Source organism: Biomphalaria glabrata, chromosome 18, assembly GCF_947242115.1.
Source record: "Biomphalaria glabrata chromosome 18, xgBioGlab47.1, whole genome shotgun sequence".
Classification (NCBI taxonomy): Eukaryota; Metazoa; Mollusca; class Gastropoda; family Planorbidae; genus Biomphalaria; species Biomphalaria glabrata.
In genome coordinates, this window is record NC_074728.1 from 11,458,468 (window position 1) to 11,484,812 (window position 26,345).

The 26,345-nt window shown below is 34.8% G+C and overlaps 1 protein-coding gene across 1 annotated transcript in view; it reads right to left on the reverse strand.

The window, feature by feature from the left end:
• The window catches only part of LOC106072740 (uncharacterized), a 74,596-nt gene that overhangs the window by 14,727 nt on the left and 33,524 nt on the right, over positions 1-26,345 (reverse strand). Inside the window, exons 10-15 of the mRNA XM_056017868.1 lie at positions 26,169-26,276; positions 24,810-25,008; positions 23,497-23,587; positions 20,940-20,990; positions 17,709-17,784; positions 17,305-17,408 (exon numbers count right to left, since the gene is read on the reverse strand). Of these exons, the coding sequence (XP_055873843.1) occupies positions 17,305-17,408; positions 17,709-17,784; positions 20,940-20,990; positions 23,497-23,587; positions 24,810-25,008; positions 26,169-26,276 (629 nt within the window). The remainder of the gene's footprint in view (positions 1-17,304; positions 17,409-17,708; positions 17,785-20,939; positions 20,991-23,496; positions 23,588-24,809; positions 25,009-26,168; positions 26,277-26,345) is intronic.

The window sequence follows — 26,345 nt, forward strand, 5'->3', positions numbered from 1 at the left end:
TTTGGGTTCAAACCCTGCTCTCCACAATCCTCCGCCATCATGTGAGAGAATTGGGCTCGGATGTAATAATCTTCAAATCTGAGGAATCATCCGAGGCATGTAAAACATACCAACTATAAACGGTCAGATTCCAACCTGAGACCATGATATTGAGGTGCTTTCCCCATCCACATGGGCTATAGGCGAGGTGCGCCAAACGCCAAAAAAAAGTTCCCTTTTCAGACCTTTCAATCTACCGGGCTGATGATGTAAAGGTCATCTGTTTCAGTGGTCAACGGTTAACGAGGGTGTCACTTGGCCAGCACAACGACCAAGCGCCTTTACTTTTACCCCGACTAATGTCAGGTACCCATTAGAGCTGGGTGGACTCAGAAGCGCCCAAGGATCCCAAAATTTAAAAATATCAGTCTTCACCAGGATTCGAACCCGGAACCCCCATTTCAGTAGCCAAGCACTTTACCGCTCTATCACAGCGCCACCGCGCGAATTTGTTAAGGGTGACATGAATTAAAAATGGCATCGTTTTTTTTTTCCTATCGATTTGTTTCATTTTGTTTTCGGACAATACTAAGCCCGCGCATAAATTATTATGTCAGTGAGATAACAATAACTGCATAGCAAACTGAAATCCCACATCTTACCAACAAAAATAACTATTGTTATTTACATTAAACAAAAAAAGGGTTTGTAGACAAAAACACACATAGAAAACACAGATGTGTCTCATTCTTTTGAAAGACGTTACAGTGACCATAGGCAACGTGACTAGAACAGTTCGCTCCAAAACGGTTGAGACAAAACGTTCTGCTTCGGATCTAACCTGAATATCAACTCTTCTAGACCTAAGATCTAACCTGAATATCAATTCTTCTAGACCTAAGATCTAACCTGAATATCAACTCTTCTAGACCTAAGATCTAACCTGAATATCAATTCTTCTAGGCCTAAGATCTAACCTGTATATCAATTCTTCTAGACCTAAGATCTAACCTGAATATCAATTCTTCTAGACCTAAGATCTAATCTGAATATCAATTCTTCTATACCTAAGATCTAACCTGAATATCAATTCTTCTAGACCTAAGATCTAACCTGAATATCAATTCTTCTAGACCTAAGATCTAACCTGAATATCAATTCTTCTAGACCTAAGATCTAATCTGAATATCAATTCTTCTAGACCTAAGATCTAACCTGAATATCAATTCTTCTAGGCCTAAGATCTAACCTGTATATCAATTCTTCTAGACCTAAGATCTAACCTGAATATCAACTCTTCTAGGCCTAAGATCTAACCTGTATATCAACTCTTCTAGACCTAAGATCTAACCTGAATATCAACTCTTCTAGACCTAAGATCTAACCTGAATATCAATTCTTCTAGACCTAAGATCTAACCTGAATATCAATTCTTCTAGACCTAAGATCTAACCTGAATATCAATTCTTCTAGACCTAAGATCTAACCTGAATATCAATTCTTCTAGACCTAAGATCAAACCTGAATATCAACTCTTCTAGACCCAAGATCTAACCTGAATATCAATTCTTCTAGACATAAGATCTAACCTGAATATCAACTCTTCTAGACCCAAGATCTAACCTGAATATCAACTCTTCTAGACCTAAGATCTAACCTGAATATCAATCTTCTAGGCCTAAGATCTAACCTGTATATCAATTCTTCTAGACCTAAGATCTAACCTGTATATCAATTCTTCTAGACCTAAGATCTAACCTGAATATCAATTCTTCTAGACCTAAGATCTAACCTGAATATCAACTCTTCTAGGCCTAAGATCTAACCTGGATATCAATTCTTCTAGACCTAAGATCTAACCTGAATATCAATTCTTCTAGACCTAAGATCTAACCTGAATATCAACTCTTCTAGACCTAAGATCTAACCTGAATATCAATTCTTCTAGACCTAAGATCTAACCTGAATATCAACTCTTCTAGACCTAAGATCTAACCTGAATATTAATTCTTCTAGTCCTAAGATCTAACCTGAATATCAATTCTTCTAGACCTAAGATCTAACCTGAATATCAATTCTTCTAGACCTAAGATCTAACCTGGATATCAATTCTTCTAGACCTAAGATCTAACCTGAATATCAATTCTTCTAGACCTAAGATCTAACCTGAAAATCAACTCTTCTAGACCTAAGATCTAACCTGAATATCAATTCTTCTAGACCTAAGATCTAACCTGAATATCAATTCTTCTAGACCTAAGATCTAATCTGAATATCAATTCTTCTATACCTAAGATCTAACCTGAATATCAATTCTTCTAGACCTAAGATCTAACCTGAATATCAATTCTTCTAGACCTAAGATCTAACCTGAATATCAATTCTTCTAGACCTAAGATCTAACCTGAATATCAATTCTTCTAGACCTAAGATCTAACCTGAATATCAACTGTTCTAGGCCTAAGATCTAACCTGAATATCAACTGTTCTAGACCTAAGATCTAACCTGAATATCAATTCTTCTAGACCTAAGATCTAACCTGAATATCAATTCTTCTAGACCTAAGATCTAACCTGAATATCAACTGTTCTAGGCCTAAGATCTAACCTGAATATCAACTGTTCTAGACCTAAGATCTAACCTGAATATCAATTCTTCTAGACCTAAGATCTAACCTGAATATCAACTGTTCTAGGCCTAAGATCTAACCTGGATATGAATTCTTCTAGACCTAAGATCTAACCTGAATATCAACTCTTCTAGACCTAAGATCTAACCTGAATATCAATTCTTCTAGACCTAAGGTCTAACCTGAATATCAACTCTTCTAGACCTAAGATCTAACCTGAATATCAATTCTTCTAGACCTAAGATCTAACCTGAATATCAACTCTTCTAGACCTAAGATCTAACCTGAATATCAATTCTTCTAGACCTAAGATCTAACCTGAATATCAATTCTTCTAGACCTAAGATCTAACCTGAATATCAATTCTTCTAGACCTAAGATCTAACCTGAATATCAACTCTTCTAGACCTAAGATCTAATCTGAATATCAATTCTTCTAGACCTAAGATCTAACCTGAATATCAACTCTTCTAGACCTAAGATCTAACCTGAATATCAATTCTTCTAGACCTAAGATCTAACCTGAATATCAATTCTTCTAGACCTAAGATCTAATCTGAATATCAATTCTTCTATACCTAAGATCTAACCTGAATATCAATTCTTCTAGACCTAAGATCTAACCTGAATATCAATTCTTCTAGACCTAAGATCTAACCTGAATATCAATTCTTCTAGACCTAAGATCTAACCTGAATATCAATTCTTCTAGACCTAAGATCTAACCTGAATATCAATTCTTCTAGACCTAAGATCTAACCTGAATATCAATTCTTCTAGACCTAAGATCTAACCTGAATATCAACTCTTCTAGACCCAAGATCTAACCTGAATATCAATTCTTCTAGACATAAGATCTAACCTGAATATCAACTCTTCTAGACCCAAGATCTAACCTGAATATCAACTCTTCTAGACCTAAGATCTAACCTGAATATCAATCTTCTAGGCCTAAGATCTAACCTGTATATCAATTCTTCTAGACCTAAGATCTAACCTGTATATCAATTCTTCTAGACCTAAGATCTAACCTGAATATCAATTCTTCTAGACCTAAGATCTAACCTGAATATCAACTCTTCTAGACCTAAGATCTAACCTGAATATCAACTCTTCTAGACCTAAGATCTAACCTGAATATTAATTCTTCTAGACCTAAGATCTAACCTGAATATCAATTCTTCTAGACCTAAGATCTAATCTGAATATCAACTCTTCTAGACCTAAGATCTAACCTGAATATCAATTCTTCTAGACCTAAGATCTAACCTGAATATCAATTCTTCTAGACCTAAGATCTAATCTGAATATCAATTCTTCTATACCTAAGATCTAACCTGAATATCAATTCTTCTAGACCTAAGATCTAACCTGAATATCAATTCTTCTAGACCTAAGGTCTAACCTGAATATCAACTCTTCTAGACCTAAGATCTAACCTGAATATCAACTCTTCTAGACCTAAGATCTAACCTGAATATCAATTCTTCTAGACCTAAGATCTAACCTGAATATCAATTCTTCTAGACCTAAGATCTAGCCTGAATATCAACTCTTCTAGACCTAAGATCTAACCTGAATATCAATTCTTCTAGACCTAAGATCTAACCTGAATATCAACTCTTCTAGACCTAAGATCTAACCTGAATATCAATTCTTCTAGACCTAAGATCTAACCTGAATATCAACTCTTCTAGACCTAAGATCTAATCTGAATATCAATTCTTCTAGACCTAAGATCTAACCTGAATATCAACTCTTCTAGACCTAAGATCTAACCTGAATATCAATTCTTCTAGACCTAAGATCTAACCTGAATATCAATTCTTCTAGACCTAAGATCTAATCTGAATATCAATTCTTCTATACCTAAGATCTAACCTGAATATCAATTCTTCTAGACCTAAGATCTAACCTGAATATCAATTCTTCTAGACCTAAGATCTAACCTGAATATCAATTCTTCTAGACCTAAGATCTAACCTGAATATCAATTCTTCTAGACCTAAGATCTAACCTGAATATCAATTCTTCTAGACCTAAGATCTAACCTGAATATCAATTCTTCTAGACCTAAGATCTAACCTGAATATCAACTCTTCTAGACCCAAGATCTAACCTGAATATCAATTCTTCTAGACATAAGATCTAACCTGAATATCAACTCTTCTAGACCCAAGATCTAACCTGAATATCAACTCTTCTAGACCTAAGATCTAACCTGAATATCAATCTTCTAGGCCTAAGATCTAACCTGTATATCAATTCTTCTAGACCTAAGATCTAACCTGTATATCAATTCTTCTAGACCTAAGATCTAACCTGAATATCAATTCTTCTAGACCTAAGATCTAACCTGAATATCAACTCTTCTAGACCTAAGATCTAACCTGAATATCAACTCTTCTAGACCTAAGATCTAACCTGAATATTAATTCTTCTAGACCTAAGATCTAACCTGAATATCAATTCTTCTAGACCTAAGATCTAATCTGAATATCAACTCTTCTAGACCTAAGATCTAACCTGAATATCAATTCTTCTAGACCTAAGATCTAACCTGAATATCAATTCTTCTAGACCTAAGATCTAATCTGAATATCAATTCTTCTATACCTAAGATCTAACCTGAATATCAATTCTTCTAGACCTAAGATCTAACCTGAATATCAATTCTTCTAGACCTAAGGTCTAACCTGAATATCAACTCTTCTAGACCTAAGATCTAACCTGAATATCAACTCTTCTAGACCTAAGATCTAACCTGAATATCAATTCTTCTAGACCTAAGATCTAACCTGAATATCAATTCTTCTAGACCTAAGATCTAGCCTGAATATCAACTCTTCTAGACCTAAGATCTAACCTGAATATCAATTCTTCTAGACCTAAGATCTAACCTGAATATCAACTCTTCTAGACCTAAGATCTAACCTGAATATCAATTCTTCTAGGCCTAAGATCTAACCTGTATATCAATTCTTCTAGACCTAAGATCTAACCTGAATATCAATTCTTCTAGACCTAAGATCTAACCTGAATATCAACTCTTCTAGGCCTAAGATCTAACCTGAATATCAATTCTTCTAGACCTAAGATCTAACCTGAATATCAATTCTTCTAGACCTAAGATCTAGCCTGAATATCAACTCTTCTAGACCTAAGATCTAACCTGAATATCAATTCTTCTAGACCTAAGATCTAACCTGAATATCAACTCTTCTAGACCTAAGATCTAACCTGAATATCAATTCTTCTAGACCTAAGATCTAACCTGAATATCAATTCTTCTAGACCTAAGATCTAACCTGAATATCAACTCTTCTAGACCTAAGATCTAATCTGAATATCAATTCTTCTAGACCTAAGATCTAACCTGAATATCAACTCTTCTAGACCTAAGATCTAACCTGAATATCAATTCTTCTAGACCTAAGATCTAACCTGAATATCAATTCTTCTAGACCTAAGATCTAATCTGAATATCAATTCTTCTATACCTAAGATCTAACCTGAATATCAATTCTTCTAGACCTAAGATCTAACCTGAATATCAATTCTTCTAGACCTAAGATCTAACCTGAATATCAATTCTTCTAGACCTAAGATCTAATCTGAATATCAATTCTTCTAGACCTAAGATCTAACCTGAATATCAATTCTTCTAGGCCTAAGATCTAACCTGTATATCAATTCTTCTAGACCTAAGATCTAACCTGAATATCAACTCTTCTAGGCCTAAGATCTAACCTGTATATCAACTCTTCTAGACCTAAGATCTAACCTGAATATCAATCTTCTAGGCCTAAGATCTAACCTGTATATCAATTCTTCTAGACCTAAGATCTAACCTGTATATCAATTCTTCTAGACCTAAGATCTAACCTGAATATCAATTCTTCTAGACCTAAGATCTAACCTGAATATCAACTCTTCTAGGCCTAAGATCTAACCTGGATATCAATTCTTCTAGACCTAAGATCTAACCTGAATATCAATTCTTCTAGACCTAAGATCTAACCTGAATATCAACTCTTCTAGACCTAAGATCTAACCTGAATATCAATTCTTCTAGACCTAAGATCTAACCTGAATATCAACTCTTCTAGACCTAAGATCTAACCTGAATATTAATTCTTCTAGTCCTAAGATCTAACCTGAATATCAATTCTTCTAGACCTAAGATCTAACCTGAATATCAATTCTTCTAGACCTAAGATCTAACCTGGATATCAATTCTTCTAGACCTAAGATCTAACCTGAATATCAATTCTTCTAGACCTAAGATCTAACCTGAAAATCAACTCTTCTAGACCTAAGATCTAACCTGAATATCAATTCTTCTAGACCTAAGATCTAACCTGAATATCAATTCTTCTAGACCTAAGATCTAATCTGAATATCAATTCTTCTATACCTAAGATCTAACCTGAATATCAATTCTTCTAGACCTAAGATCTAACCTGAATATCAATTCTTCTAGACCTAAGATCTAACCTGAATATCAATTCTTCTAGACCTAAGATCTAACCTGAATATCAATTCTTCTAGACCTAAGATCTAACCTGAATATCAACTGTTCTAGGCCTAAGATCTAACCTGAATATCAACTGTTCTAGACCTAAGATCTAACCTGAATATCAATTCTTCTAGACCTAAGATCTAACCTGAATATCAATTCTTCTAGACCTAAGATCTAACCTGAATATCAACTGTTCTAGGCCTAAGATCTAACCTGAATATCAACTGTTCTAGACCTAAGATCTAACCTGAATATCAATTCTTCTAGACCTAAGATCTAACCTGAATATCAACTGTTCTAGGCCTAAGATCTAACCTGGATATGAATTCTTCTAGACCTAAGATCTAACCTGAATATCAACTCTTCTAGACCTAAGATCTAACCTGAATATCAATTCTTCTAGACCTAAGGTCTAACCTGAATATCAACTCTTCTAGACCTAAGATCTAACCTGAATATCAATTCTTCTAGACCTAAGATCTAACCTGAATATCAACTCTTCTAGACCTAAGATCTAACCTGAATATCAATTCTTCTAGACCTAAGATCTAACCTGAATATCAATTCTTCTAGACCTAAGATCTAACCTGAATATCAATTCTTCTAGACCTAAGATCTAACCTGAATATCAACTCTTCTAGACCTAAGATCTAATCTGAATATCAATTCTTCTAGACCTAAGATCTAACCTGAATATCAACTCTTCTAGACCTAAGATCTAACCTGAATATCAATTCTTCTAGACCTAAGATCTAACCTGAATATCAATTCTTCTAGACCTAAGATCTAATCTGAATATCAATTCTTCTATACCTAAGATCTAACCTGAATATCAATTCTTCTAGACCTAAGATCTAACCTGAATATCAATTCTTCTAGACCTAAGATCTAACCTGAATATCAATTCTTCTAGACCTAAGATCTAACCTGAATATCAATTCTTCTAGACCTAAGATCTAACCTGAATATCAACTCTTCTAGACCTAAGATCTAACCTGAATATCAATTCTTCTAGACCTAAGATCTAGCCTGAATATCAACTCTTCTAGACCTAAGATCTAACCTGAATATCAATTCTTCTAGACCTAAGATCTAACCTGAATATCAACTCTTCTAGACCCAAGATCTAACCTGAATATCAACTCTTCTAGACCTAAGATCTAACCTGAATATCAATTCTTCTAGACCTAAGATCTAACCTGAATATCAACTCTTCTAGACCTAAGATCTAATCTGAATATCAATTCTTCTAGACCTAAGATCTAACCTGAATATCAACTCTTCTAGACCTAAGATCTAACCTGAATATCAACTCTTCTAGACCTAAGATCTAACCTGAATATTAATTCTTCTAGACCTAAGATCTAACCTGAATATCAATTCTTCTAGACCTAAGATCTAATCTGAATATCAACTCTTCTAGACCTAAGATCTAACCTGAATATCAATTCTTCTAGACCTAAGATCTAACCTGAATATCAATTCTTCTAGACCTAAGATCTAATCTGAATATCAATTCTTCTATACCTAAGATCTAACCTGAATATCAATTCTTCTAGACCTAAGATCTAACCTGAATATCAATTCTTCTAGACCTAAGGTCTAACCTGAATATCAACTCTTCTAGACCTAAGATCTAACCTGAATATCAACTCTTCTAGACCTAAGATCTAACCTGAATATCAATTCTTCTAGACCTAAGATCTAACCTGAATATCAATTCTTCTAGACCTAAGATCTAGCCTGAATATCAACTCTTCTAGACCTAAGATCTAACCTGAATATCAATTCTTCTAGACCTAAGATCTAACCTGAATATCAACTCTTCTAGACCTAAGATCTAACCTGAATATCAATTCTTCTAGGCCTAAGATCTAACCTGTATATCAATTCTTCTAGACCTAAGATCTAACCTGAATATCAATTCTTCTAGACCTAAGATCTAACCTGAATATCAACTCTTCTAGGCCTAAGATCTAACCTGAATATCAATTCTTCTAGACCTAAGATCTAACCTGAATATCAATTCTTCTAGACCTAAGATCTAGCCTGAATATCAACTCTTCTAGACCTAAGATCTAACCTGAATATCAATTCTTCTAGACCTAAGATCTAACCTGAATATCAACTCTTCTAGACCTAAGATCTAACCTGAATATCAATTCTTCTAGACCTAAGATCTAACCTGAATATCAATTCTTCTAGACCTAAGATCTAACCTGAATATCAACTCTTCTAGACCTAAGATCTAATCTGAATATCAATTCTTCTAGACCTAAGATCTAACCTGAATATCAACTCTTCTAGACCTAAGATCTAACCTGAATATCAATTCTTCTAGACCTAAGATCTAACCTGAATATCAATTCTTCTAGACCTAAGATCTAATCTGAATATCAATTCTTCTATACCTAAGATCTAACCTGAATATCAATTCTTCTAGACCTAAGATCTAACCTGAATATCAATTCTTCTAGACCTAAGATCTAACCTGAATATCAATTCTTCTAGACCTAAGATCTAATCTGAATATCAATTCTTCTAGACCTAAGATCTAACCTGAATATCAACTCTTCTAGGCCTAAGATCTAACCTGTATATCAACTCTTCTAGACCTAAGATCTAACCTGAATATCAACTCTTCTAGACCTAAGATCTAACCTGAATATCAATTCTTCTAGACCTAAGATCTAACCTGAATATCAATTCTTCTAGACCTAAGATCTAACCTGAATATCAATTCTTCTAGGCCTAAGATCTAACCTGTATATCAATTCTTCTAGACCTAAGATCTAACCTGAATATCAACTCTTCTAGGCCTAAGATCTAACCTGTATATCAACTCTTCTAGACCTAAGATCTAACCTGAATATCAACTCTTCTAGACCTAAGATCTAACCTGAATATCAATTCTTCTAGACCTAAGATCTAACCTGAATATCAATTCTTCTAGACCTAAGATCTAACCTGAATATCAATTCTTCTAGACCTAAGATCTAACCTGAATATCAACTCTTCTAGACCCAAGATCTAACCTGAATATCAATTCTTCTAGACCTAAGATCTAACCTGAATATCAACTCTTCTAGACCTAAGATCTAATCTGAATATCAATTCTTCTAGACCTAAGATCTAACCTGAATATCAACTCTTCTAGACCTAAGATCTAACCTGAATATCAATTCTTCTAGACCTAAGATCTAACCTGAATATCAATTCTTCTAGACCTAAGATCTAATCTGAATATCAATTCTTCTATACCTAAGATCTAACCTGAATATCAATTCTTCTAGACCTAAGATCTAACCTGAATATCAATTCTTCTAGACCTAAGATCTAACCTGAATATCAACTCTTCTAGACCTAAGATCTAACCTGAATATCAATTCTTCTAGACCTAAGATCTAACCTGAATATCAATTCTTCTAGGCCTAAGATCTAACCTGTATATCAATTCTTCTAGACCTAAGATCTAACCTGAATATCAATTCTTCTAGACCTAAGATCTAACCTGAATATCAACTCTTCTAGGCCTAAGATCTAACCTGAATATCAATTCTTCTAGACCTAAGATCTAACCTGAATATCAATTCTTCTAGACCTAAGATCTAGCCTGAATATCAACTCTTCTAGACCTAAGATCTAACCTGAATATCAATTCTTCTAGACCTAAGATCTAACCTGAATATCAACTCTTCTAGACCTAAGATCTAACCTGAATATCAATTCTTCTAGACCTAAGATCTAACCTGAATATCAATTCTTCTAGACCTAAGATCTAACCTGAATATCAACTCTTCTAGACCTAAGATCTAATCTGAATATCAATTCTTCTAGACCTAAGATCTAACCTGAATATCAACTCTTCTAGACCTAAGATCTAACCTGAATATCAATTCTTCTAGACCTAAGATCTAACCTGAATATCAATTCTTCTAGACCTAAGATCTAATCTGAATATCAATTCTTCTATACCTAAGATCTAACCTGAATATCAATTCTTCTAGACCTAAGATCTAACCTGAATATCAATTCTTCTAGACCTAAGATCTAACCTGAATATCAATTCTTCTAGACCTAAGATCTAATCTGAATATCAATTCTTCTAGACCTAAGATCTAACCTGAATATCAATTCTTCTAGGCCTAAGATCTAACCTGTATATCAATTCTTCTAGACCTAAGATCTAACCTGAATATCAATTCTTCTAGACCTAAGATCTAATCTGAATATTAATTCTTCTATACCTAAGATCTAACCTGAATATCAATTCTTCTAGACCTAAGATCTAACCTGAATATCAATTCTTCTAGACCTAAGATCTAACCTGAATATCAACTCTTCTAGACCTAAGATCTAACCTGAATATCAATTCTTCTAGACCTAAGATCTAACCTGAATATCAATTCTTCTAGGCCTAAGATCTAACCTGTATATCAATTCTTCTAGACCTAAGATCTAACCTGAATATCAATTCTTCTAGACCTAAGATCTAACCTGAATATCAACTCTTCTAGGCCTAAGATCTAACCTGAATATCAATTCTTCTAGACCTAAGATCTAACCTGAATATCAATTCTTCTAGACCTAAGATCTAGCCTGAATATCAACTCTTCTAGACCTAAGATCTAACCTGAATATCAATTCTTCTAGACCTAAGATCTAACCTGAATATCAACTCTTCTAGACCTAAGATCTAACCTGAATATCAATTCTTCTAGACCTAAGATCTAACCTGAATATCAATTCTTCTAGACCTAAGATCTAACCTGAATATCAACTCTTCTAGACCTAAGATCTAATCTGAATATCAATTCTTCTAGACCTAAGATCTAACCTGAATATCAACTCTTCTAGACCTAAGATCTAACCTGAATATCAATTCTTCTAGACCTAAGATCTAACCTGAATATCAATTCTTCTAGACCTAAGATCTAATCTGAATATCAATTCTTCTATACCTAAGATCTAACCTGAATATCAATTCTTCTAGACCTAAGATCTAACCTGAATATCAATTCTTCTAGACCTAAGATCTAACCTGAATATCAATTCTTCTAGACCTAAGATCTAATCTGAATATCAATTCTTCTAGACCTAAGATCTAACCTGAATATCAATTCTTCTAGGCCTAAGATCTAACCTGTATATCAATTCTTCTAGACCTAAGATCTAACCTGAATATCAACTCTTCTAGGCCTAAGATCTAACCTGTATATCAACTCTTCTAGACCTAAGATCTAACCTGAATATCAATCTTCTAGGCCTAAGATCTAACCTGTATATCAATTCTTCTAGACCTAAGATCTAACCTGTATATCAATTCTTCTAGACCTAAGATCTAACCTGAATATCAATTCTTCTAGACCTAAGATCTAACCTGAATATCAACTCTTCTAGGCCTAAGATCTAACCTGGATATCAATTCTTCTAGACCTAAGATCTAACCTGAATATCAATTCTTCTAGACCTAAGATCTAACCTGAATATCAACTCTTCTAGACCTAAGATCTAACCTGAATATCAATTCTTCTAGACCTAAGATCTAACCTGAATATCAACTCTTCTAGACCTAAGATCTAACCTGAATATTAATTCTTCTAGTCCTAAGATCTAACCTGAATATCAATTCTTCTAGACCTAAGATCTAACCTGAATATCAATTCTTCTAGACCTAAGATCTAACCTGGATATCAATTCTTCTAGACCTAAGATCTAACCTGAATATCAATTCTTCTAGACCTAAGATCTAACCTGAAAATCAACTCTTCTAGACCTAAGATCTAACCTGAATATCAATTCTTCTAGACCTAAGATCTAACCTGAATATCAATTCTTCTAGACCTAAGATCTAATCTGAATATCAATTCTTCTATACCTAAGATCTAACCTGAATATCAATTCTTCTAGACCTAAGATCTAACCTGAATATCAATTCTTCTAGACCTAAGATCTAACCTGAATATCAATTCTTCTAGACCTAAGATCTAACCTGAATATCAATTCTTCTAGACCTAAGATCTAACCTGAATATCAACTGTTCTAGGCCTAAGATCTAACCTGAATATCAACTGTTCTAGACCTAAGATCTAACCTGAATATCAATTCTTCTAGACCTAAGATCTAACCTGAATATCAATTCTTCTAGACCTAAGATCTAACCTGAATATCAACTGTTCTAGGCCTAAGATCTAACCTGAATATCAACTGTTCTAGACCTAAGATCTAACCTGAATATCAATTCTTCTAGACCTAAGATCTAACCTGAATATCAACTGTTCTAGGCCTAAGATCTAACCTGGATATGAATTCTTCTAGACCTAAGATCTAACCTGAATATCAACTCTTCTAGACCTAAGATCTAACCTGAATATCAATTCTTCTAGACCTAAGGTCTAACCTGAATATCAACTCTTCTAGACCTAAGATCTAACCTGAATATCAATTCTTCTAGACCTAAGATCTAACCTGAATATCAACTCTTCTAGACCTAAGATCTAACCTGAATATCAATTCTTCTAGACCTAAGATCTAACCTGAATATCAATTCTTCTAGACCTAAGATCTAACCTGAATATCAATTCTTCTAGACCTAAGATCTAACCTGAATATCAACTCTTCTAGACCTAAGATCTAATCTGAATATCAATTCTTCTAGACCTAAGATCTAACCTGAATATCAACTCTTCTAGACCTAAGATCTAACCTGAATATCAATTCTTCTAGACCTAAGATCTAACCTGAATATCAATTCTTCTAGACCTAAGATCTAATCTGAATATCAATTCTTCTATACCTAAGATCTAACCTGAATATCAATTCTTCTAGACCTAAGATCTAACCTGAATATCAATTCTTCTAGACCTAAGATCTAACCTGAATATCAATTCTTCTAGACCTAAGATCTAACCTGAATATCAATTCTTCTAGACCTAAGATCTAACCTGAATATCAATTCTTCTAGACCTAAGATCTAACCTGAATATCAATTCTTCTAGACCTAAGATCTAACCTGAATATCAACTCTTCTAGACCCAAGATCTAACCTGAATATCAATTCTTCTAGACATAAGATCTAACCTGAATATCAACTCTTCTAGACCCAAGATCTAACCTGAATATCAACTCTTCTAGACCTAAGATCTAACCTGAATATCAATCTTCTAGGCCTAAGATCTAACCTGTATATCAATTCTTCTAGACCTAAGATCTAACCTGTATATCAATTCTTCTAGACCTAAGATCTAACCTGAATATCAATTCTTCTAGACCTAAGATCTAACCTGAATATCAACTCTTCTAGACCTAAGATCTAACCTGAATATTAATTCTTCTAGACCTAAGATCTAACCTGAATATAAATTCTTCTAGACCTAAGATCTAATCTGAATATCAACTCTTCTAGACCTAAGATCTAACCTGAATATCAATTCTTCTAGACCTAAGATCTAACCTGAATATCAATTCTTCTAGACCTAAGATCTAATCTGAATATCAATTCTTCTATACCTAAGATCTAACCTGAATATCAATTCTTCTAGACCTAAGATCTAACCTGAATATCAATTCTTCTAGACCTAAGGTCTAACCTGAATATCAACTCTTCTAGACCTAAGATCTAACCTGAATATCAACTCTTCTAGACCTAAGATCTAACCTGAATATCAATTCTTCTAGACCTAAGATCTAACCTGAATATCAATTCTTCTAGACCTAAGATCTAGCCTGAATATCAACTCTTCTAGACCTAAGATCTAACCTGAATATCAATTCTTCTAGACCTAAGATCTAACCTGAATATCAATTCTTCTAGACCTAAGATCTAACCTGAATATCAACTCTTCTAGGCCTAAGATCTAACCTGAATATCAATTCTTCTAGACCTAAGATCTAACCTGAATATCAATTCTTCTAGACCTAAGATCTAGCCTGAATATCAACTCTTCTAGACCTAAGATCTAACCTGAATATCAATTCTTCTAGACCTAAGATCTAACCTGAATATCAACTCTTCTAGACCTAAGATCTAACCTGAATATCAATTCTTCTAGACCTAAGATCTAACCTGAATATCAATTCTTCTAGACCTAAGATCTAACCTGAATATCAACTCTTCTAGACCTAAGATCTAATCTGAATATCAATTCTTCTAGACCTAAGATCTAACCTGAATATCAACTCTTCTAGACCTAAGATCTAACCTGAATATCAATTCTTCTAGACCTAAGATCTAACCTGAATATCAATTCTTCTAGACCTAAGATCTAATCTGAATATCAATTCTTCTATACCTAAGATCTAACCTGAATATCAATTCTTCTAGACCTAAGATCTAACCTGAATATCAATTCTTCTAGACCTAAGATCTAACCTGAATATCAATTCTTCTAGACCTAAGATCTAATCTGAATATCAATTCTTCTAGACCTAAGATCTAACCTGAATATCAATTCTTCTAGGCCTAAGATCTAACCTGTATATCAATTCTTCTAGACCTAAGATCTAACCTGAATATCAACTCTTCTAGGCCTAAGATCTAACCTGTATATCAACTCTTCTAGACCTAAGATCTAACCTGAATATCAACTCTTCTAGACCTAAGATCTAACCTGAATATCAATTCTTCTAGACCTAAGATCTAACCTGAATATCAATTCTTCTAGACCTAAGATCTAACCTGAATATCAATTCTTCTAGGCCTAAGATCTAACCTGTATATCAATTCTTCTAGACCTAAGATCTAACCTGAATATCAACTCTTCTAGGCCTAAGATCTAACCTGTATATCAACTCTTCTAGACCTAAGATCTAACCTGAATATCAACTCTTCTAGACCTAAGATCTAACCTGAATATCAATTCTTCTAGACCTAAGATCTAACCTGAATATCAATTCTTCTAGACCTAAGATCTAACCTGAATATCAATTCTTCTAGACCTAAGATCTAACCTGAATATCAACTCTTCTAGACCCAAGATCTAACCTGAATATCAATTCTTCTAGACCTAAGATCTAACCTGAATATCAATTCTTCTAGTCCTAAGATCTAACCTGAATATCAATTCTTCTAGACCTAAGATCTAACCTGAATATCAACTCTTCTAGGCCTAAGATCTAACCTGGATATCAATTCTTCTAGACCTAAGATCTAACCTGAATATCAATTCTTCTAGACCTAAGATCTAACCTGAATATCAACTCTTCTAGACCTAAGATCTAACCTGAATATCAATTCTTCTAGACCTAAGATCTAACCTGAATATCAACTCTTCTAGACCTAAGATCTAACCTGAATATCAATTCTTCTAGACCTAAGATCTAACCTGAATATCAATTCTTCTAGACCTAAGATCTAATCTGAATATCAATTCTTCTATACCTAAGATCTAACCTGAATATCAATTCTTCTAGACCTAAGATCTAACCTGAATAGCAATTCTTCTAGACCTAAGATCTAACCTGAATATCAATTCTTCTAGACCTAAGATCTAATCTGAATATCAATTTTCTAGACCTAAGATCTAACCTGAATATCAATTCTTCTAGACCTAAGATCAAACCTGAATATCAATTCTTCTAGACCTAAGATCTAACCTGAATATCAACTCTTCTAGACCTAAGATCTAACCTGAATATCAATTCTTCTAGGCCTAAGATCTAATTGTATATATCAATTCTTCTAGACCTAAGATCTAACCTGAATATCAACTCTTCTAGGCCTAAGATCTAACCTGTATATCAACTCTTCTAGACCTAAGATCTAACCTGAATATCAACTCTTCTAGACCTAAGATCTAACCTGAATATCAATTCTTCTAGACCTAAGATCTAACCTGAATATCAATTCTTCTAGACCTAAGATCTAACCTGAATATCAATTCTTCTAGACCTAAGATCTAACCTGAATATCAATTCTTCTAGACCTAAGATCTAACCTGAATATCAACTCTTCTAGACCCAAGATCTAACCTGAATATCAATTCTTCTAGACCTAAGATCTAACCTGAATATCAACTCTTCTAGACCTAAGATCTAACCTGAATATCAATTCTTCTAGGCCTAAGATCTAACCTGTATATCAATTCTTCTAGGCCTAAGATCTAACCTGTATATCAATTCTTCTAGACCTATCATCTAACCTGAATATCAACTCTTCTAGTCCTATCATCTAACCTGTATTGCAAGATACCCCTGTTATACAGATTCCATCCTTGGTCATGTAAGGATCACCTGGGCAGTTCATTTCTAACGGACCCTCCAACCTCGGCTTGCATCCTCTAAGAAATAAAGGTGATATTAACAATTTTACTTATTAGCTAGCAAACATTTCATGAGTTCAAAAAGATGGCTGGATACGAACTTTTGCCACATTTATCTTCAAGTCCTACCTGTATCTGACATACGAACTTTTGCCACATTTATCTTCAAGTCCTACCTGTATCTGACATACGAACTTTTGCCACATTTATCTTCAATTCCTACCTGTATCTGACATAATGAACTGTTGCCACATTTATCTTCAAGTCTTACATGTATCTGACATAAGAACTGTTGCCACATTTATCTTGAAGTCCTACCTGTATCTGACATACGAACTGTTGCCACATTTATCTCGACATTCCCAAGCATTCCATTGCGTCCAGATGCCAGGCACTGTGAAGACAAAATTTGTAAACATTATGGAGGCCTATTGGTTTGAACTATAGACTGTTTTATTGTTTTATATGGATACATAGTAATGGATTCTCACAAACCAAGTAGATCAATGGTTCTCAAACTGTGGTCCGCAGGAAGATGAAAATTTTATACAACTAGTCGACCGAAGGCGTAGCATAAACCGCAGGGCCGGCCTTAGGCAACTGCAACCTATGCGACCGCCGTGGGACCGGCACTTTCATAGGACCCGCACTTTCATAGGACCCGCGATAATTCAAGGTGTATAAATCGATAAATTAAACCATTTTATAAAACAGATTTCCCGTGCCCTCCTGTCGATTTACCAGGAGCTCCTGGAAATCTCCCGAAATGGCAAAATATACGAAAACGTCCTTAAAATATACGAAAATATATAGACAAAAATTGTCATTTTGGGGTGTCATTCAATATGGAAAACACCAATCCTACGCGCAATAAAAAAAACGGCATTATGCATTAGCCTTAATTGTGTAATCTGGTGATAGAAGCTTCTCGCGCCTCAAACTAATGAAGAATTACTTGAGGTCAACAATTGTCAAAGATAGATTGAAACATTTGTTAATTCTTGCTATTGAGCTTGATCTATGTAGGAATTAGGAAACATAATTATTTTTATATACTGTATGACTTTGCTACATGCAAGGCTCGTAAAGTAATTCTGTAAGTAGTAAAGAATGAATAAAATGCAAAGACGAATTTATTTTCTAATACAAACTTTTTAACTTCACTTATTATCCGCTTCCCTACCCAAACTTGGCCCCGCGAAATCTGTTTCGCATAGAGCCCCACAGCTGTTGAGTCCGGCCCTGCTATTTAGTGACTGGTGAATATACATAGTAGATTACTTGTTCTCTTTCCATGACTTCTTGGTCACAATGGTTAAGTCCGGCGCTGCTATTTAGTGTTTGTAAAATGTTTTACATGTTTCGGATGTTCCTTCAGAGTTGAAGATAGTTTACTTTCTAGTCCATACCTCCCGCAGGACGAGGGGGGATGGGAGCGTCAGGGTTTGAACCCTAGACAGTCGATAAATCCAAACGACAGACCAGCGCGCAAACCGCACGAACAGACAGCCATCCGTAGTGACGGGTGAATACTACTTGGTCTCCCCCCCCCCCCATCTCTTGTTTTTTAGTGGGGTAACTCTATCCGCAGAAATAAAAGAGTGATCTTTCCTTTACTTCTTCTTCTTCTTCCAAACTGTTGAGCCATGTAGGGAATTATATATACAGATAAAAATAACTTTTTCGCTAAAGGCCACTTTGGCGCGAGGATAAAACTATGATCCCACCAAAATTAACCCATATTAAGGGTCGCCACTGTAACGGTGCATGTGTAGTCAGATGTAGCTGAAGTATTTCTAGATATGCTTATGTAGAATAAGTGCGTGCGTACCTTGTATGATGTATTTTCAATCTACGAGCTCTTCATGCACACCGTCACAAATATAGATAAGGTACTAAACAGGAACACAGACTCAAATGACCAAGTCGACTCAAGGTGAACTTCAAACAAACGTTTATTACAGAATGGGCCACAGTCTAGTCTGTCACTATAGAACGATGTTATCCCCTTGAGAATCTAGCGGTAACTGATTCCTAAACGTCAATCTTAACCTCTAACCCCAAAGTCTATGTCGTCATTCTAAAATATCCGTTCACTGTCAGTACATTAAAGTGCGTCACCCAACTAACTAAACTAGCTATCTAACAGTTCCTCCTTAATACAGGGGCACTATGGAATTGTAAAGAAGTTGTTGACTGCTCCCCCGTCTTCTTATTAAGTACAACGTGGATTCATTACCGAAATGAATCTCATCACAAACAAGAAAAACATGTTTAAAAATATTTTTCAAAAAAAGACAATGCCTCCATTATTAAACTTCAAATATAATAAAATAATTTGTAAAAAATAATAATAAAAATTTTGGGTTCCATTCGAGTATCGAGCCCGTGACACCATTAATTATTGGTATGTTCATTATACGGACATTTAGATCTAACACTAGACCTAAAGTTCTGATTTAGAACTATTAAGATCTTGATTAAATCTACTTCTGGATCTCTGGAATCTAGATGTAATCTTTATTAGATACTCAATTATCGCATTTACGGAAATACGGTTGACTACGCTATGTTGGCAACAGACCTAGATGTGGTTTGCAGCCTAATTTACATTTCATTATTTTTTACTTTGACAAATTATAACGGTCAAACTAGAGTTTTCCCTTTGGCCAACGAGTTGGTAATTCTTTTTTTTCATCGATATACATTAACTTAAATTTCTAGGAACATCATTAGAGCTGTTTTTGAGATAAGTTGTAAACGCACCCATCCGGATTCCATGAATTACTAATTTCGATCCAAACAAAAATACATTCATAAAATCTCAACTTCACACAAGTCATACATTTTTTTAAAAACAAAAGTGATACTATCAATAAACACACGAATGTTTTGTTTGGTGTAATGCACATATTGTAAGACAAATGTCTTTCAGGACAGAAAAGTTTAGGCATATTATTATTATTATTATTACAAAATCATGTTGTTTTTTTCTTTTTTTTTTACAGTTATATACTGTAGCTAATTCACTAAGACTTAGGGATCTGTGGGCAAATTTTGACTACACATATATATATATATATATATTGTTACGATCTTCTCACTCATACATCGACAGCCAAGGCTACATCAAATTCAAATGCTTTCTTGAACTTATCAGAACTGTCTGACTAACACAAGTCTCTCTTGCTCGTACAGCTACATTTTCGAGGACTCAAAGGTACCACAATCTTTACCGATTAAAAAAAAAACTTCTGTTATGTTTCAGCCAGAAAATTAATTGTAAAATAAGTCTTGAAGGTGAATTGACATAATCCTTTCTGTTTCTCCGTTTGTTCCTGCTTGCTATGTATAGGACTTTCAATGAAGTCTTACTGTCTTAAAAATGTGTACTCATTTAAAAAACAAAATGCATATTTCCATTTTACTTGATATATATATATATATATATATATATATATATATATATATATATATATATATATATATATATATATATATATATATATACAGAATATAGCAAATACTTCAAAGCATTGTCTTACTTACAAAAATCTGGTATTCCAAGATCCTCGTCGGTTCTACCATCTCCGTCATCGTCTGAAAAAAACAGTCACACTCAAGAACTACGTTGATAGAGTTTGAACTGATATTCAAGGGGCTTTCTGAGGACTTTTTAGTGCTTTATTATTTGCGCACTTCTAAGCACATTCGGTGAAAAAAAAGTTTCCCTTTCAGACCTGGCGATCTATGGGGCAGACGATAAGGTCATCTGTTTTTTTTTGGCCAACGGTTTTTGAGCGGGGTGTCATGTGGCCAGCACCAACCGTCATTACTTTCCCCAACTATGGTACCCATTAGAGATTATGGCCTCAGGAACGCCCTAAATATCCCGAAATTCAGAATCCTAGTCTTCACCGAGATTTGAACCCAGGACTCCATGCTAGGAAGGTTTATAACCCCTCAGCCACCGCACCCCCTTCTAAGCACATAGAGCACTAGAAAGTTTTAAGTGTTTTATTATTTGCGCTCTTCTCTGCACAGACTAGAAAGTTGTGTTGTTTTTTTTTAAGTGTGTGATATTTCCAAAGACTTTTGGGTTACGTCATCTCTCAGCGTCTCGGACAGTCGCTGTACAATCATACAGGCTAAGGGGCACCTATTTGTGTGTGGTGTTATAACATAATAATAATAATAATAATAATAATTCTTCGTTCTCATTGTTATGTTGGAGCGTTCAGATGACTAGACCAATATATGAGATGAACTGCGCAGTGGTTTCCAAATCAGGAAGCTCCCCATATAATTTTCACTCTATTGGGGTGTTTTGGGGTCAATGTCTTATACGGGCCTCTTGGTAAAGAGAGCAGTTTTGGAGGACGAGGTCGGAGAGCCCGGCCCCCTACCTGCGCGGTGGGACTCCACAGGCAGGACGCCACATCTATTAGAATCGTTACTGAATTCCAACATAGGTGAGGTTGCGTGTCAATGTGTTATGCGCCAGGAGGCCCATTGACTCCGACTTCAGCCTGCTTTTTTTTCTGGGTGTGCTCCCATAGCCTTTGATCATCCAAGATCATCTGTAAGGCAGCAGGTGTTTATTTTCGGAGTTTTCTCTCCTAGATGAACTGCTATCCCTAGCTAACGAGCTTCATCTACCCGGGTTTAGAGTTAGAGCGCTCTATACTCGCTTTTTGCAATCATTTCCCTGGATTTCTGAGATGTTTTTAATAAATATTCTAACCACTGGAATACTTCACCTCATCCTCCATGACTGCAAACCAGTTGGTCCGCGGCTGTTTATTTGCTATTCACAGCTAAACATTATATCTAAGGGCCTTTCCCCTACCCACCATCTGGGGACGCGCTTGGTAGAAGGTGGTAGCTCCCCCAAGATAATAATAATAAAGATTTTTATGTTAGAAACGAACAAGTATTCAATCTCTGGCGCTGCCAGGGTCGAGTTTCGTTAAAGGGAAACAAAATTCACCGTAGTCCTTTTATCAGTTTCCACCGAGCAATTTTCTGGTAATGTGGCAGGTCTACAGCAGTACCGCACTCTGACAGGCAGCGAGAGTGTTCCTAGGAATGCCAAGGGCCTTGAAGGTATCTGTAAGGTCAGTTATTATCTTTCGATTTACATAACAATGGGGTATATTGTTGTTTTAGATAACTTCCATAAACGCGTAATCTCCAAGTCTAGGTTCCCATATTTTCTTTGTTTTTCCAACTCAGTTTGTAAAAGTGCGGTACTGCTGCAGACCTGCCCCATCAGCAGAAAATTCCTCTGACAAACGTATAAAGGGAAATTTGTCTTACAATTTGTGCATTGCACCAAACAAAACAGTATATTTTTAGAAAAAAAAAATACATTCACAGCAGACTCACTCATAATTTACATACGAAAGGTTTATAGCAGATTGTTTCTATTTAACGATTTGATTGCTTGGGGAACAAAAGAGTTATTGTGTCTGTTTGCCTTTGCTATCGGTGTCTTGTATCTTTTTTGTGATGGTAAAATAACAAAATCCTGACCCAAAGGGTGATTTTTTTATTCTTAGAATCGTTTTAGCTTTTTTATGAATGTGTTCTATTTCTCTGAAATACTCATTTACGTCTGAGTTCTCTGAGAGCAGAGCAAAAAGAGTCGCATCGTCAGCGAATTTTGTGAAAGAGCAAAAAGGACAATCGGATTGAAAATCATTGGTGTACAAAATGAACCACAATGGCAATTTCACAGCCCCCTGGCTAACACTTTGCAGTGTCCTACCTTTCTTCTTCAAAGGTGGTTAGTTGATTAGGCCTTAAGTCATTGCCATTATTTCGCCGAGATTCTATTATTCCTTGTCTTTACGTATAGCTAGCATCGAGCTTGAGTGGGTTTGAACAGAAGCTAGAGACATTACAATTGCTTGGACGAGTCAGCCACTCGGCTTGCATGAGCAAGATACACATAACTCGTAACAGCATTCTTTCTTAAAATATTGGACTCGACCTCAACGACTTCAATCTATAACCTCTAAAACTGTAAATATTGATAATAATACTAAAGATGACCCTGACATCACAGTTATGACTGAAATTAAATAAATCAAATTCTACGAACCTATATCGTTCTTAATCTCTTCGTCTATTCGACCATCACAGTCATTATCTATGTAGTCGTAACGATCAGTCCCATTTGTAGCTATACATTTCTAGATTGTTGAACAGAAAAACAACATTCACAAAGGTATTTGTGTAACCGTTTCTTTGACTGTATTGTAGGTTTGACTTAAGTGAATAAAGATTAGTACGTCCTAGCCCAAACATTCTAGAAGAAGGCGGACAGGGTTCGTAACAGGGATTTGTATGATGTCGTGATTTCTCCCACATAGACTTTTGACTTGATTTGAAAAGACCCGCTGCATAATGCGCCCCCCCCCCTCCAATATATACAGGCTTTCCTATTTTTGGGCCCGCTAATTTTAGTGGCACTTGTACTTATACGTTCCCCTCCCTGTCTTGCCAATAACAAAAAGCTAGTCCTTCGCACACATTCCCGTTCCCATTTCTGCAATTACCTTTGTATTTTGTTTTCTAAAAAGAAATCAATATCAATTTTGGTTTTATTAATTGTAATCGTTTATTAGACCCTTTTTGAATGTAGAGAAATGACAATAGATCTAGATTTATATTTCAATACTATTAGAATTAGATTTTATTTTTGACAGTGTTGCAAAGTACCATTACTTGCTTCCACCTCTCCCTCTTTCTCTCTCTCTCTCTCTCTCTCTCTCAAAAAAAAAAATCTCTGGGTTTATCTTATTAATGCTATTGGGATTTTTTGTATTATTTAGACCGCGTCTAAAAGGAAGTGGAAATGACGTAAGGCCTATTAAAAGTAAGTAGACTTAGTAGGGAAAAAGAAAAATTCGTGATATTTTTCAAATGATTTCTAATTAGACTGCGGCCTTCTGGGGAAATACCAAAATAAAAATAAAATACAAAGGTTTCATAGAGCTTGCGGTTTTTTGCAAATTGCAGCGGTCATGTTGCGTATCTGTCAAAAAGCGTTCTTAGTGAGCCCCTAGGAGGTACAAGGAACCTGTGTGCGAAATAGGATGCGAATACTTGTACTACGAAAGTTTAAGAGATCTCGTGTTGGGACTGGAGAAAAATTCCCCCCCCCCATAAAAAAATCTGGATCCGCTAATTCCTTGAGACCTGTCTTACATAACTGTCCTAGAGCCCAGCCATAGAGATCCTTACACCACTCCATGAATGCAATGTTAATCAGTTTGAACTGAAGATTCTAAATTCAAATATTATCAGCACGGCGAGACACGTCAAAAAATATTTTAGATCGACCTCTTTACAACAACAACAAATTAGCATCAAATTAGCATCAAATTAGCAGTATATAAAATAGCAGCTGACCTTAAAGTCTGTGTTAATGCTGGCCAGAATAAATCCAGCCGAGGAGATAAAGCCGAACCCCTCCGAGGACACGTAGATGTAGCAGCCAAATTTGTACAGGCTCGACGTCAGGTGGGCGATGTGCGTCCCTCCTTCCAATTGTATGGCCCCAACGAGCCAGTCGTTGTTTCCCATCACTTTATTCCAGCTGACTACAAATCTAGGACATCCAATAATAATAATAATAATCTGTATTATCGATAAGGAAATTAGTCCCACGATTTGTGCAATAAAAAATACATTAAATGTATAGAAAGAAAATCTGGGTTCAATGAAACAATAGATCATTTATAACATCAGATCACATCCGAACGTTTTCGGCTTTGAGAATGTCACAAATTTCTTTCTTTCCATTTTTTTTTATTTTAATAGTCATTTTAGAATTTCATCTATTGCTGTCAATTATGAATAGCTAGCTTTTTTGTGTATTCGGTGTACAGAATACAGGGAAAGTTCGTACGCTATGTATTAGCGAAAGTTTACGAAATTTATTATGCACATTTCAATAGACCTATAATAAAATCAAATTTCTAAACTCATTCGATTTAGCAAAATAGTTTTTTATAATACAGAATGTAACAGTAAACAATAAATATAGCAATATATCATTATACCAATTTTGTTTAGTTTGTTTATTTATTACAAAGGTTATATCAACTTTTGTTTATTTAGTTTGTTTATTTATTACAAAGGTTATATCAACTTTTGTTTATTTAGTTTGTTTATTTATTACAAAGGTTATATCAACTTTTGTTTATTTAGTTTGTTTATTTATTACAAAGGTTATATCAACTTTTGTTTATTTAGTTTGTTTATTTATTACAAAGGTTATATCAACTTTTGTTTATTTAGTTTGTTTATTTATTACAAAGCTTATATCAACTCATTGTGTCTTTCTAGTAAAAAGTTTGTACACGTTATTTCTCCCAAACTCAATCTCGGAACAAACTGAAATTTTGCAAAATTATTTATTTTACCTGACAACACAAGAATCAATTAAAGAAATTAATTAATTAACTGTTGGTAATAAATTATTTTGTTTGGTGTCTCAAAGAAGGGAAAGAAATTGTAATCGACTGAAACGGTGGTATAAGCTTTGATGTATGGTTGGGCCTAGATGTTATAGAACTAAACACTTACTTTGATGTATGGTTGGGCCTAGATGTTATAGAACTAAACACTTACTTTGATGTATGGTTGGGCCTAGATGTTATAGAACTAAACACTTACTTTGATGTATGGTTGGGCCTAGATGTTATAGAACTAAACACTTACTTTGATGTATGGTTGGGCCTAGATGTTGTAGAACGAAACACTTACTTGTTATGTATGAACGTGTCGTTGATCTGAGTCGAATTGATATACCATTTGTGTACAATTAATATCACGTATGTCTGCATGTCGGGAGTATAAGTTTCCGTCTGAAAACTAGAGCAGAACAATTGAAATAGTCAACGGATTCTAGGTCATCTTTTAAATCAGAAGACACAATACAAA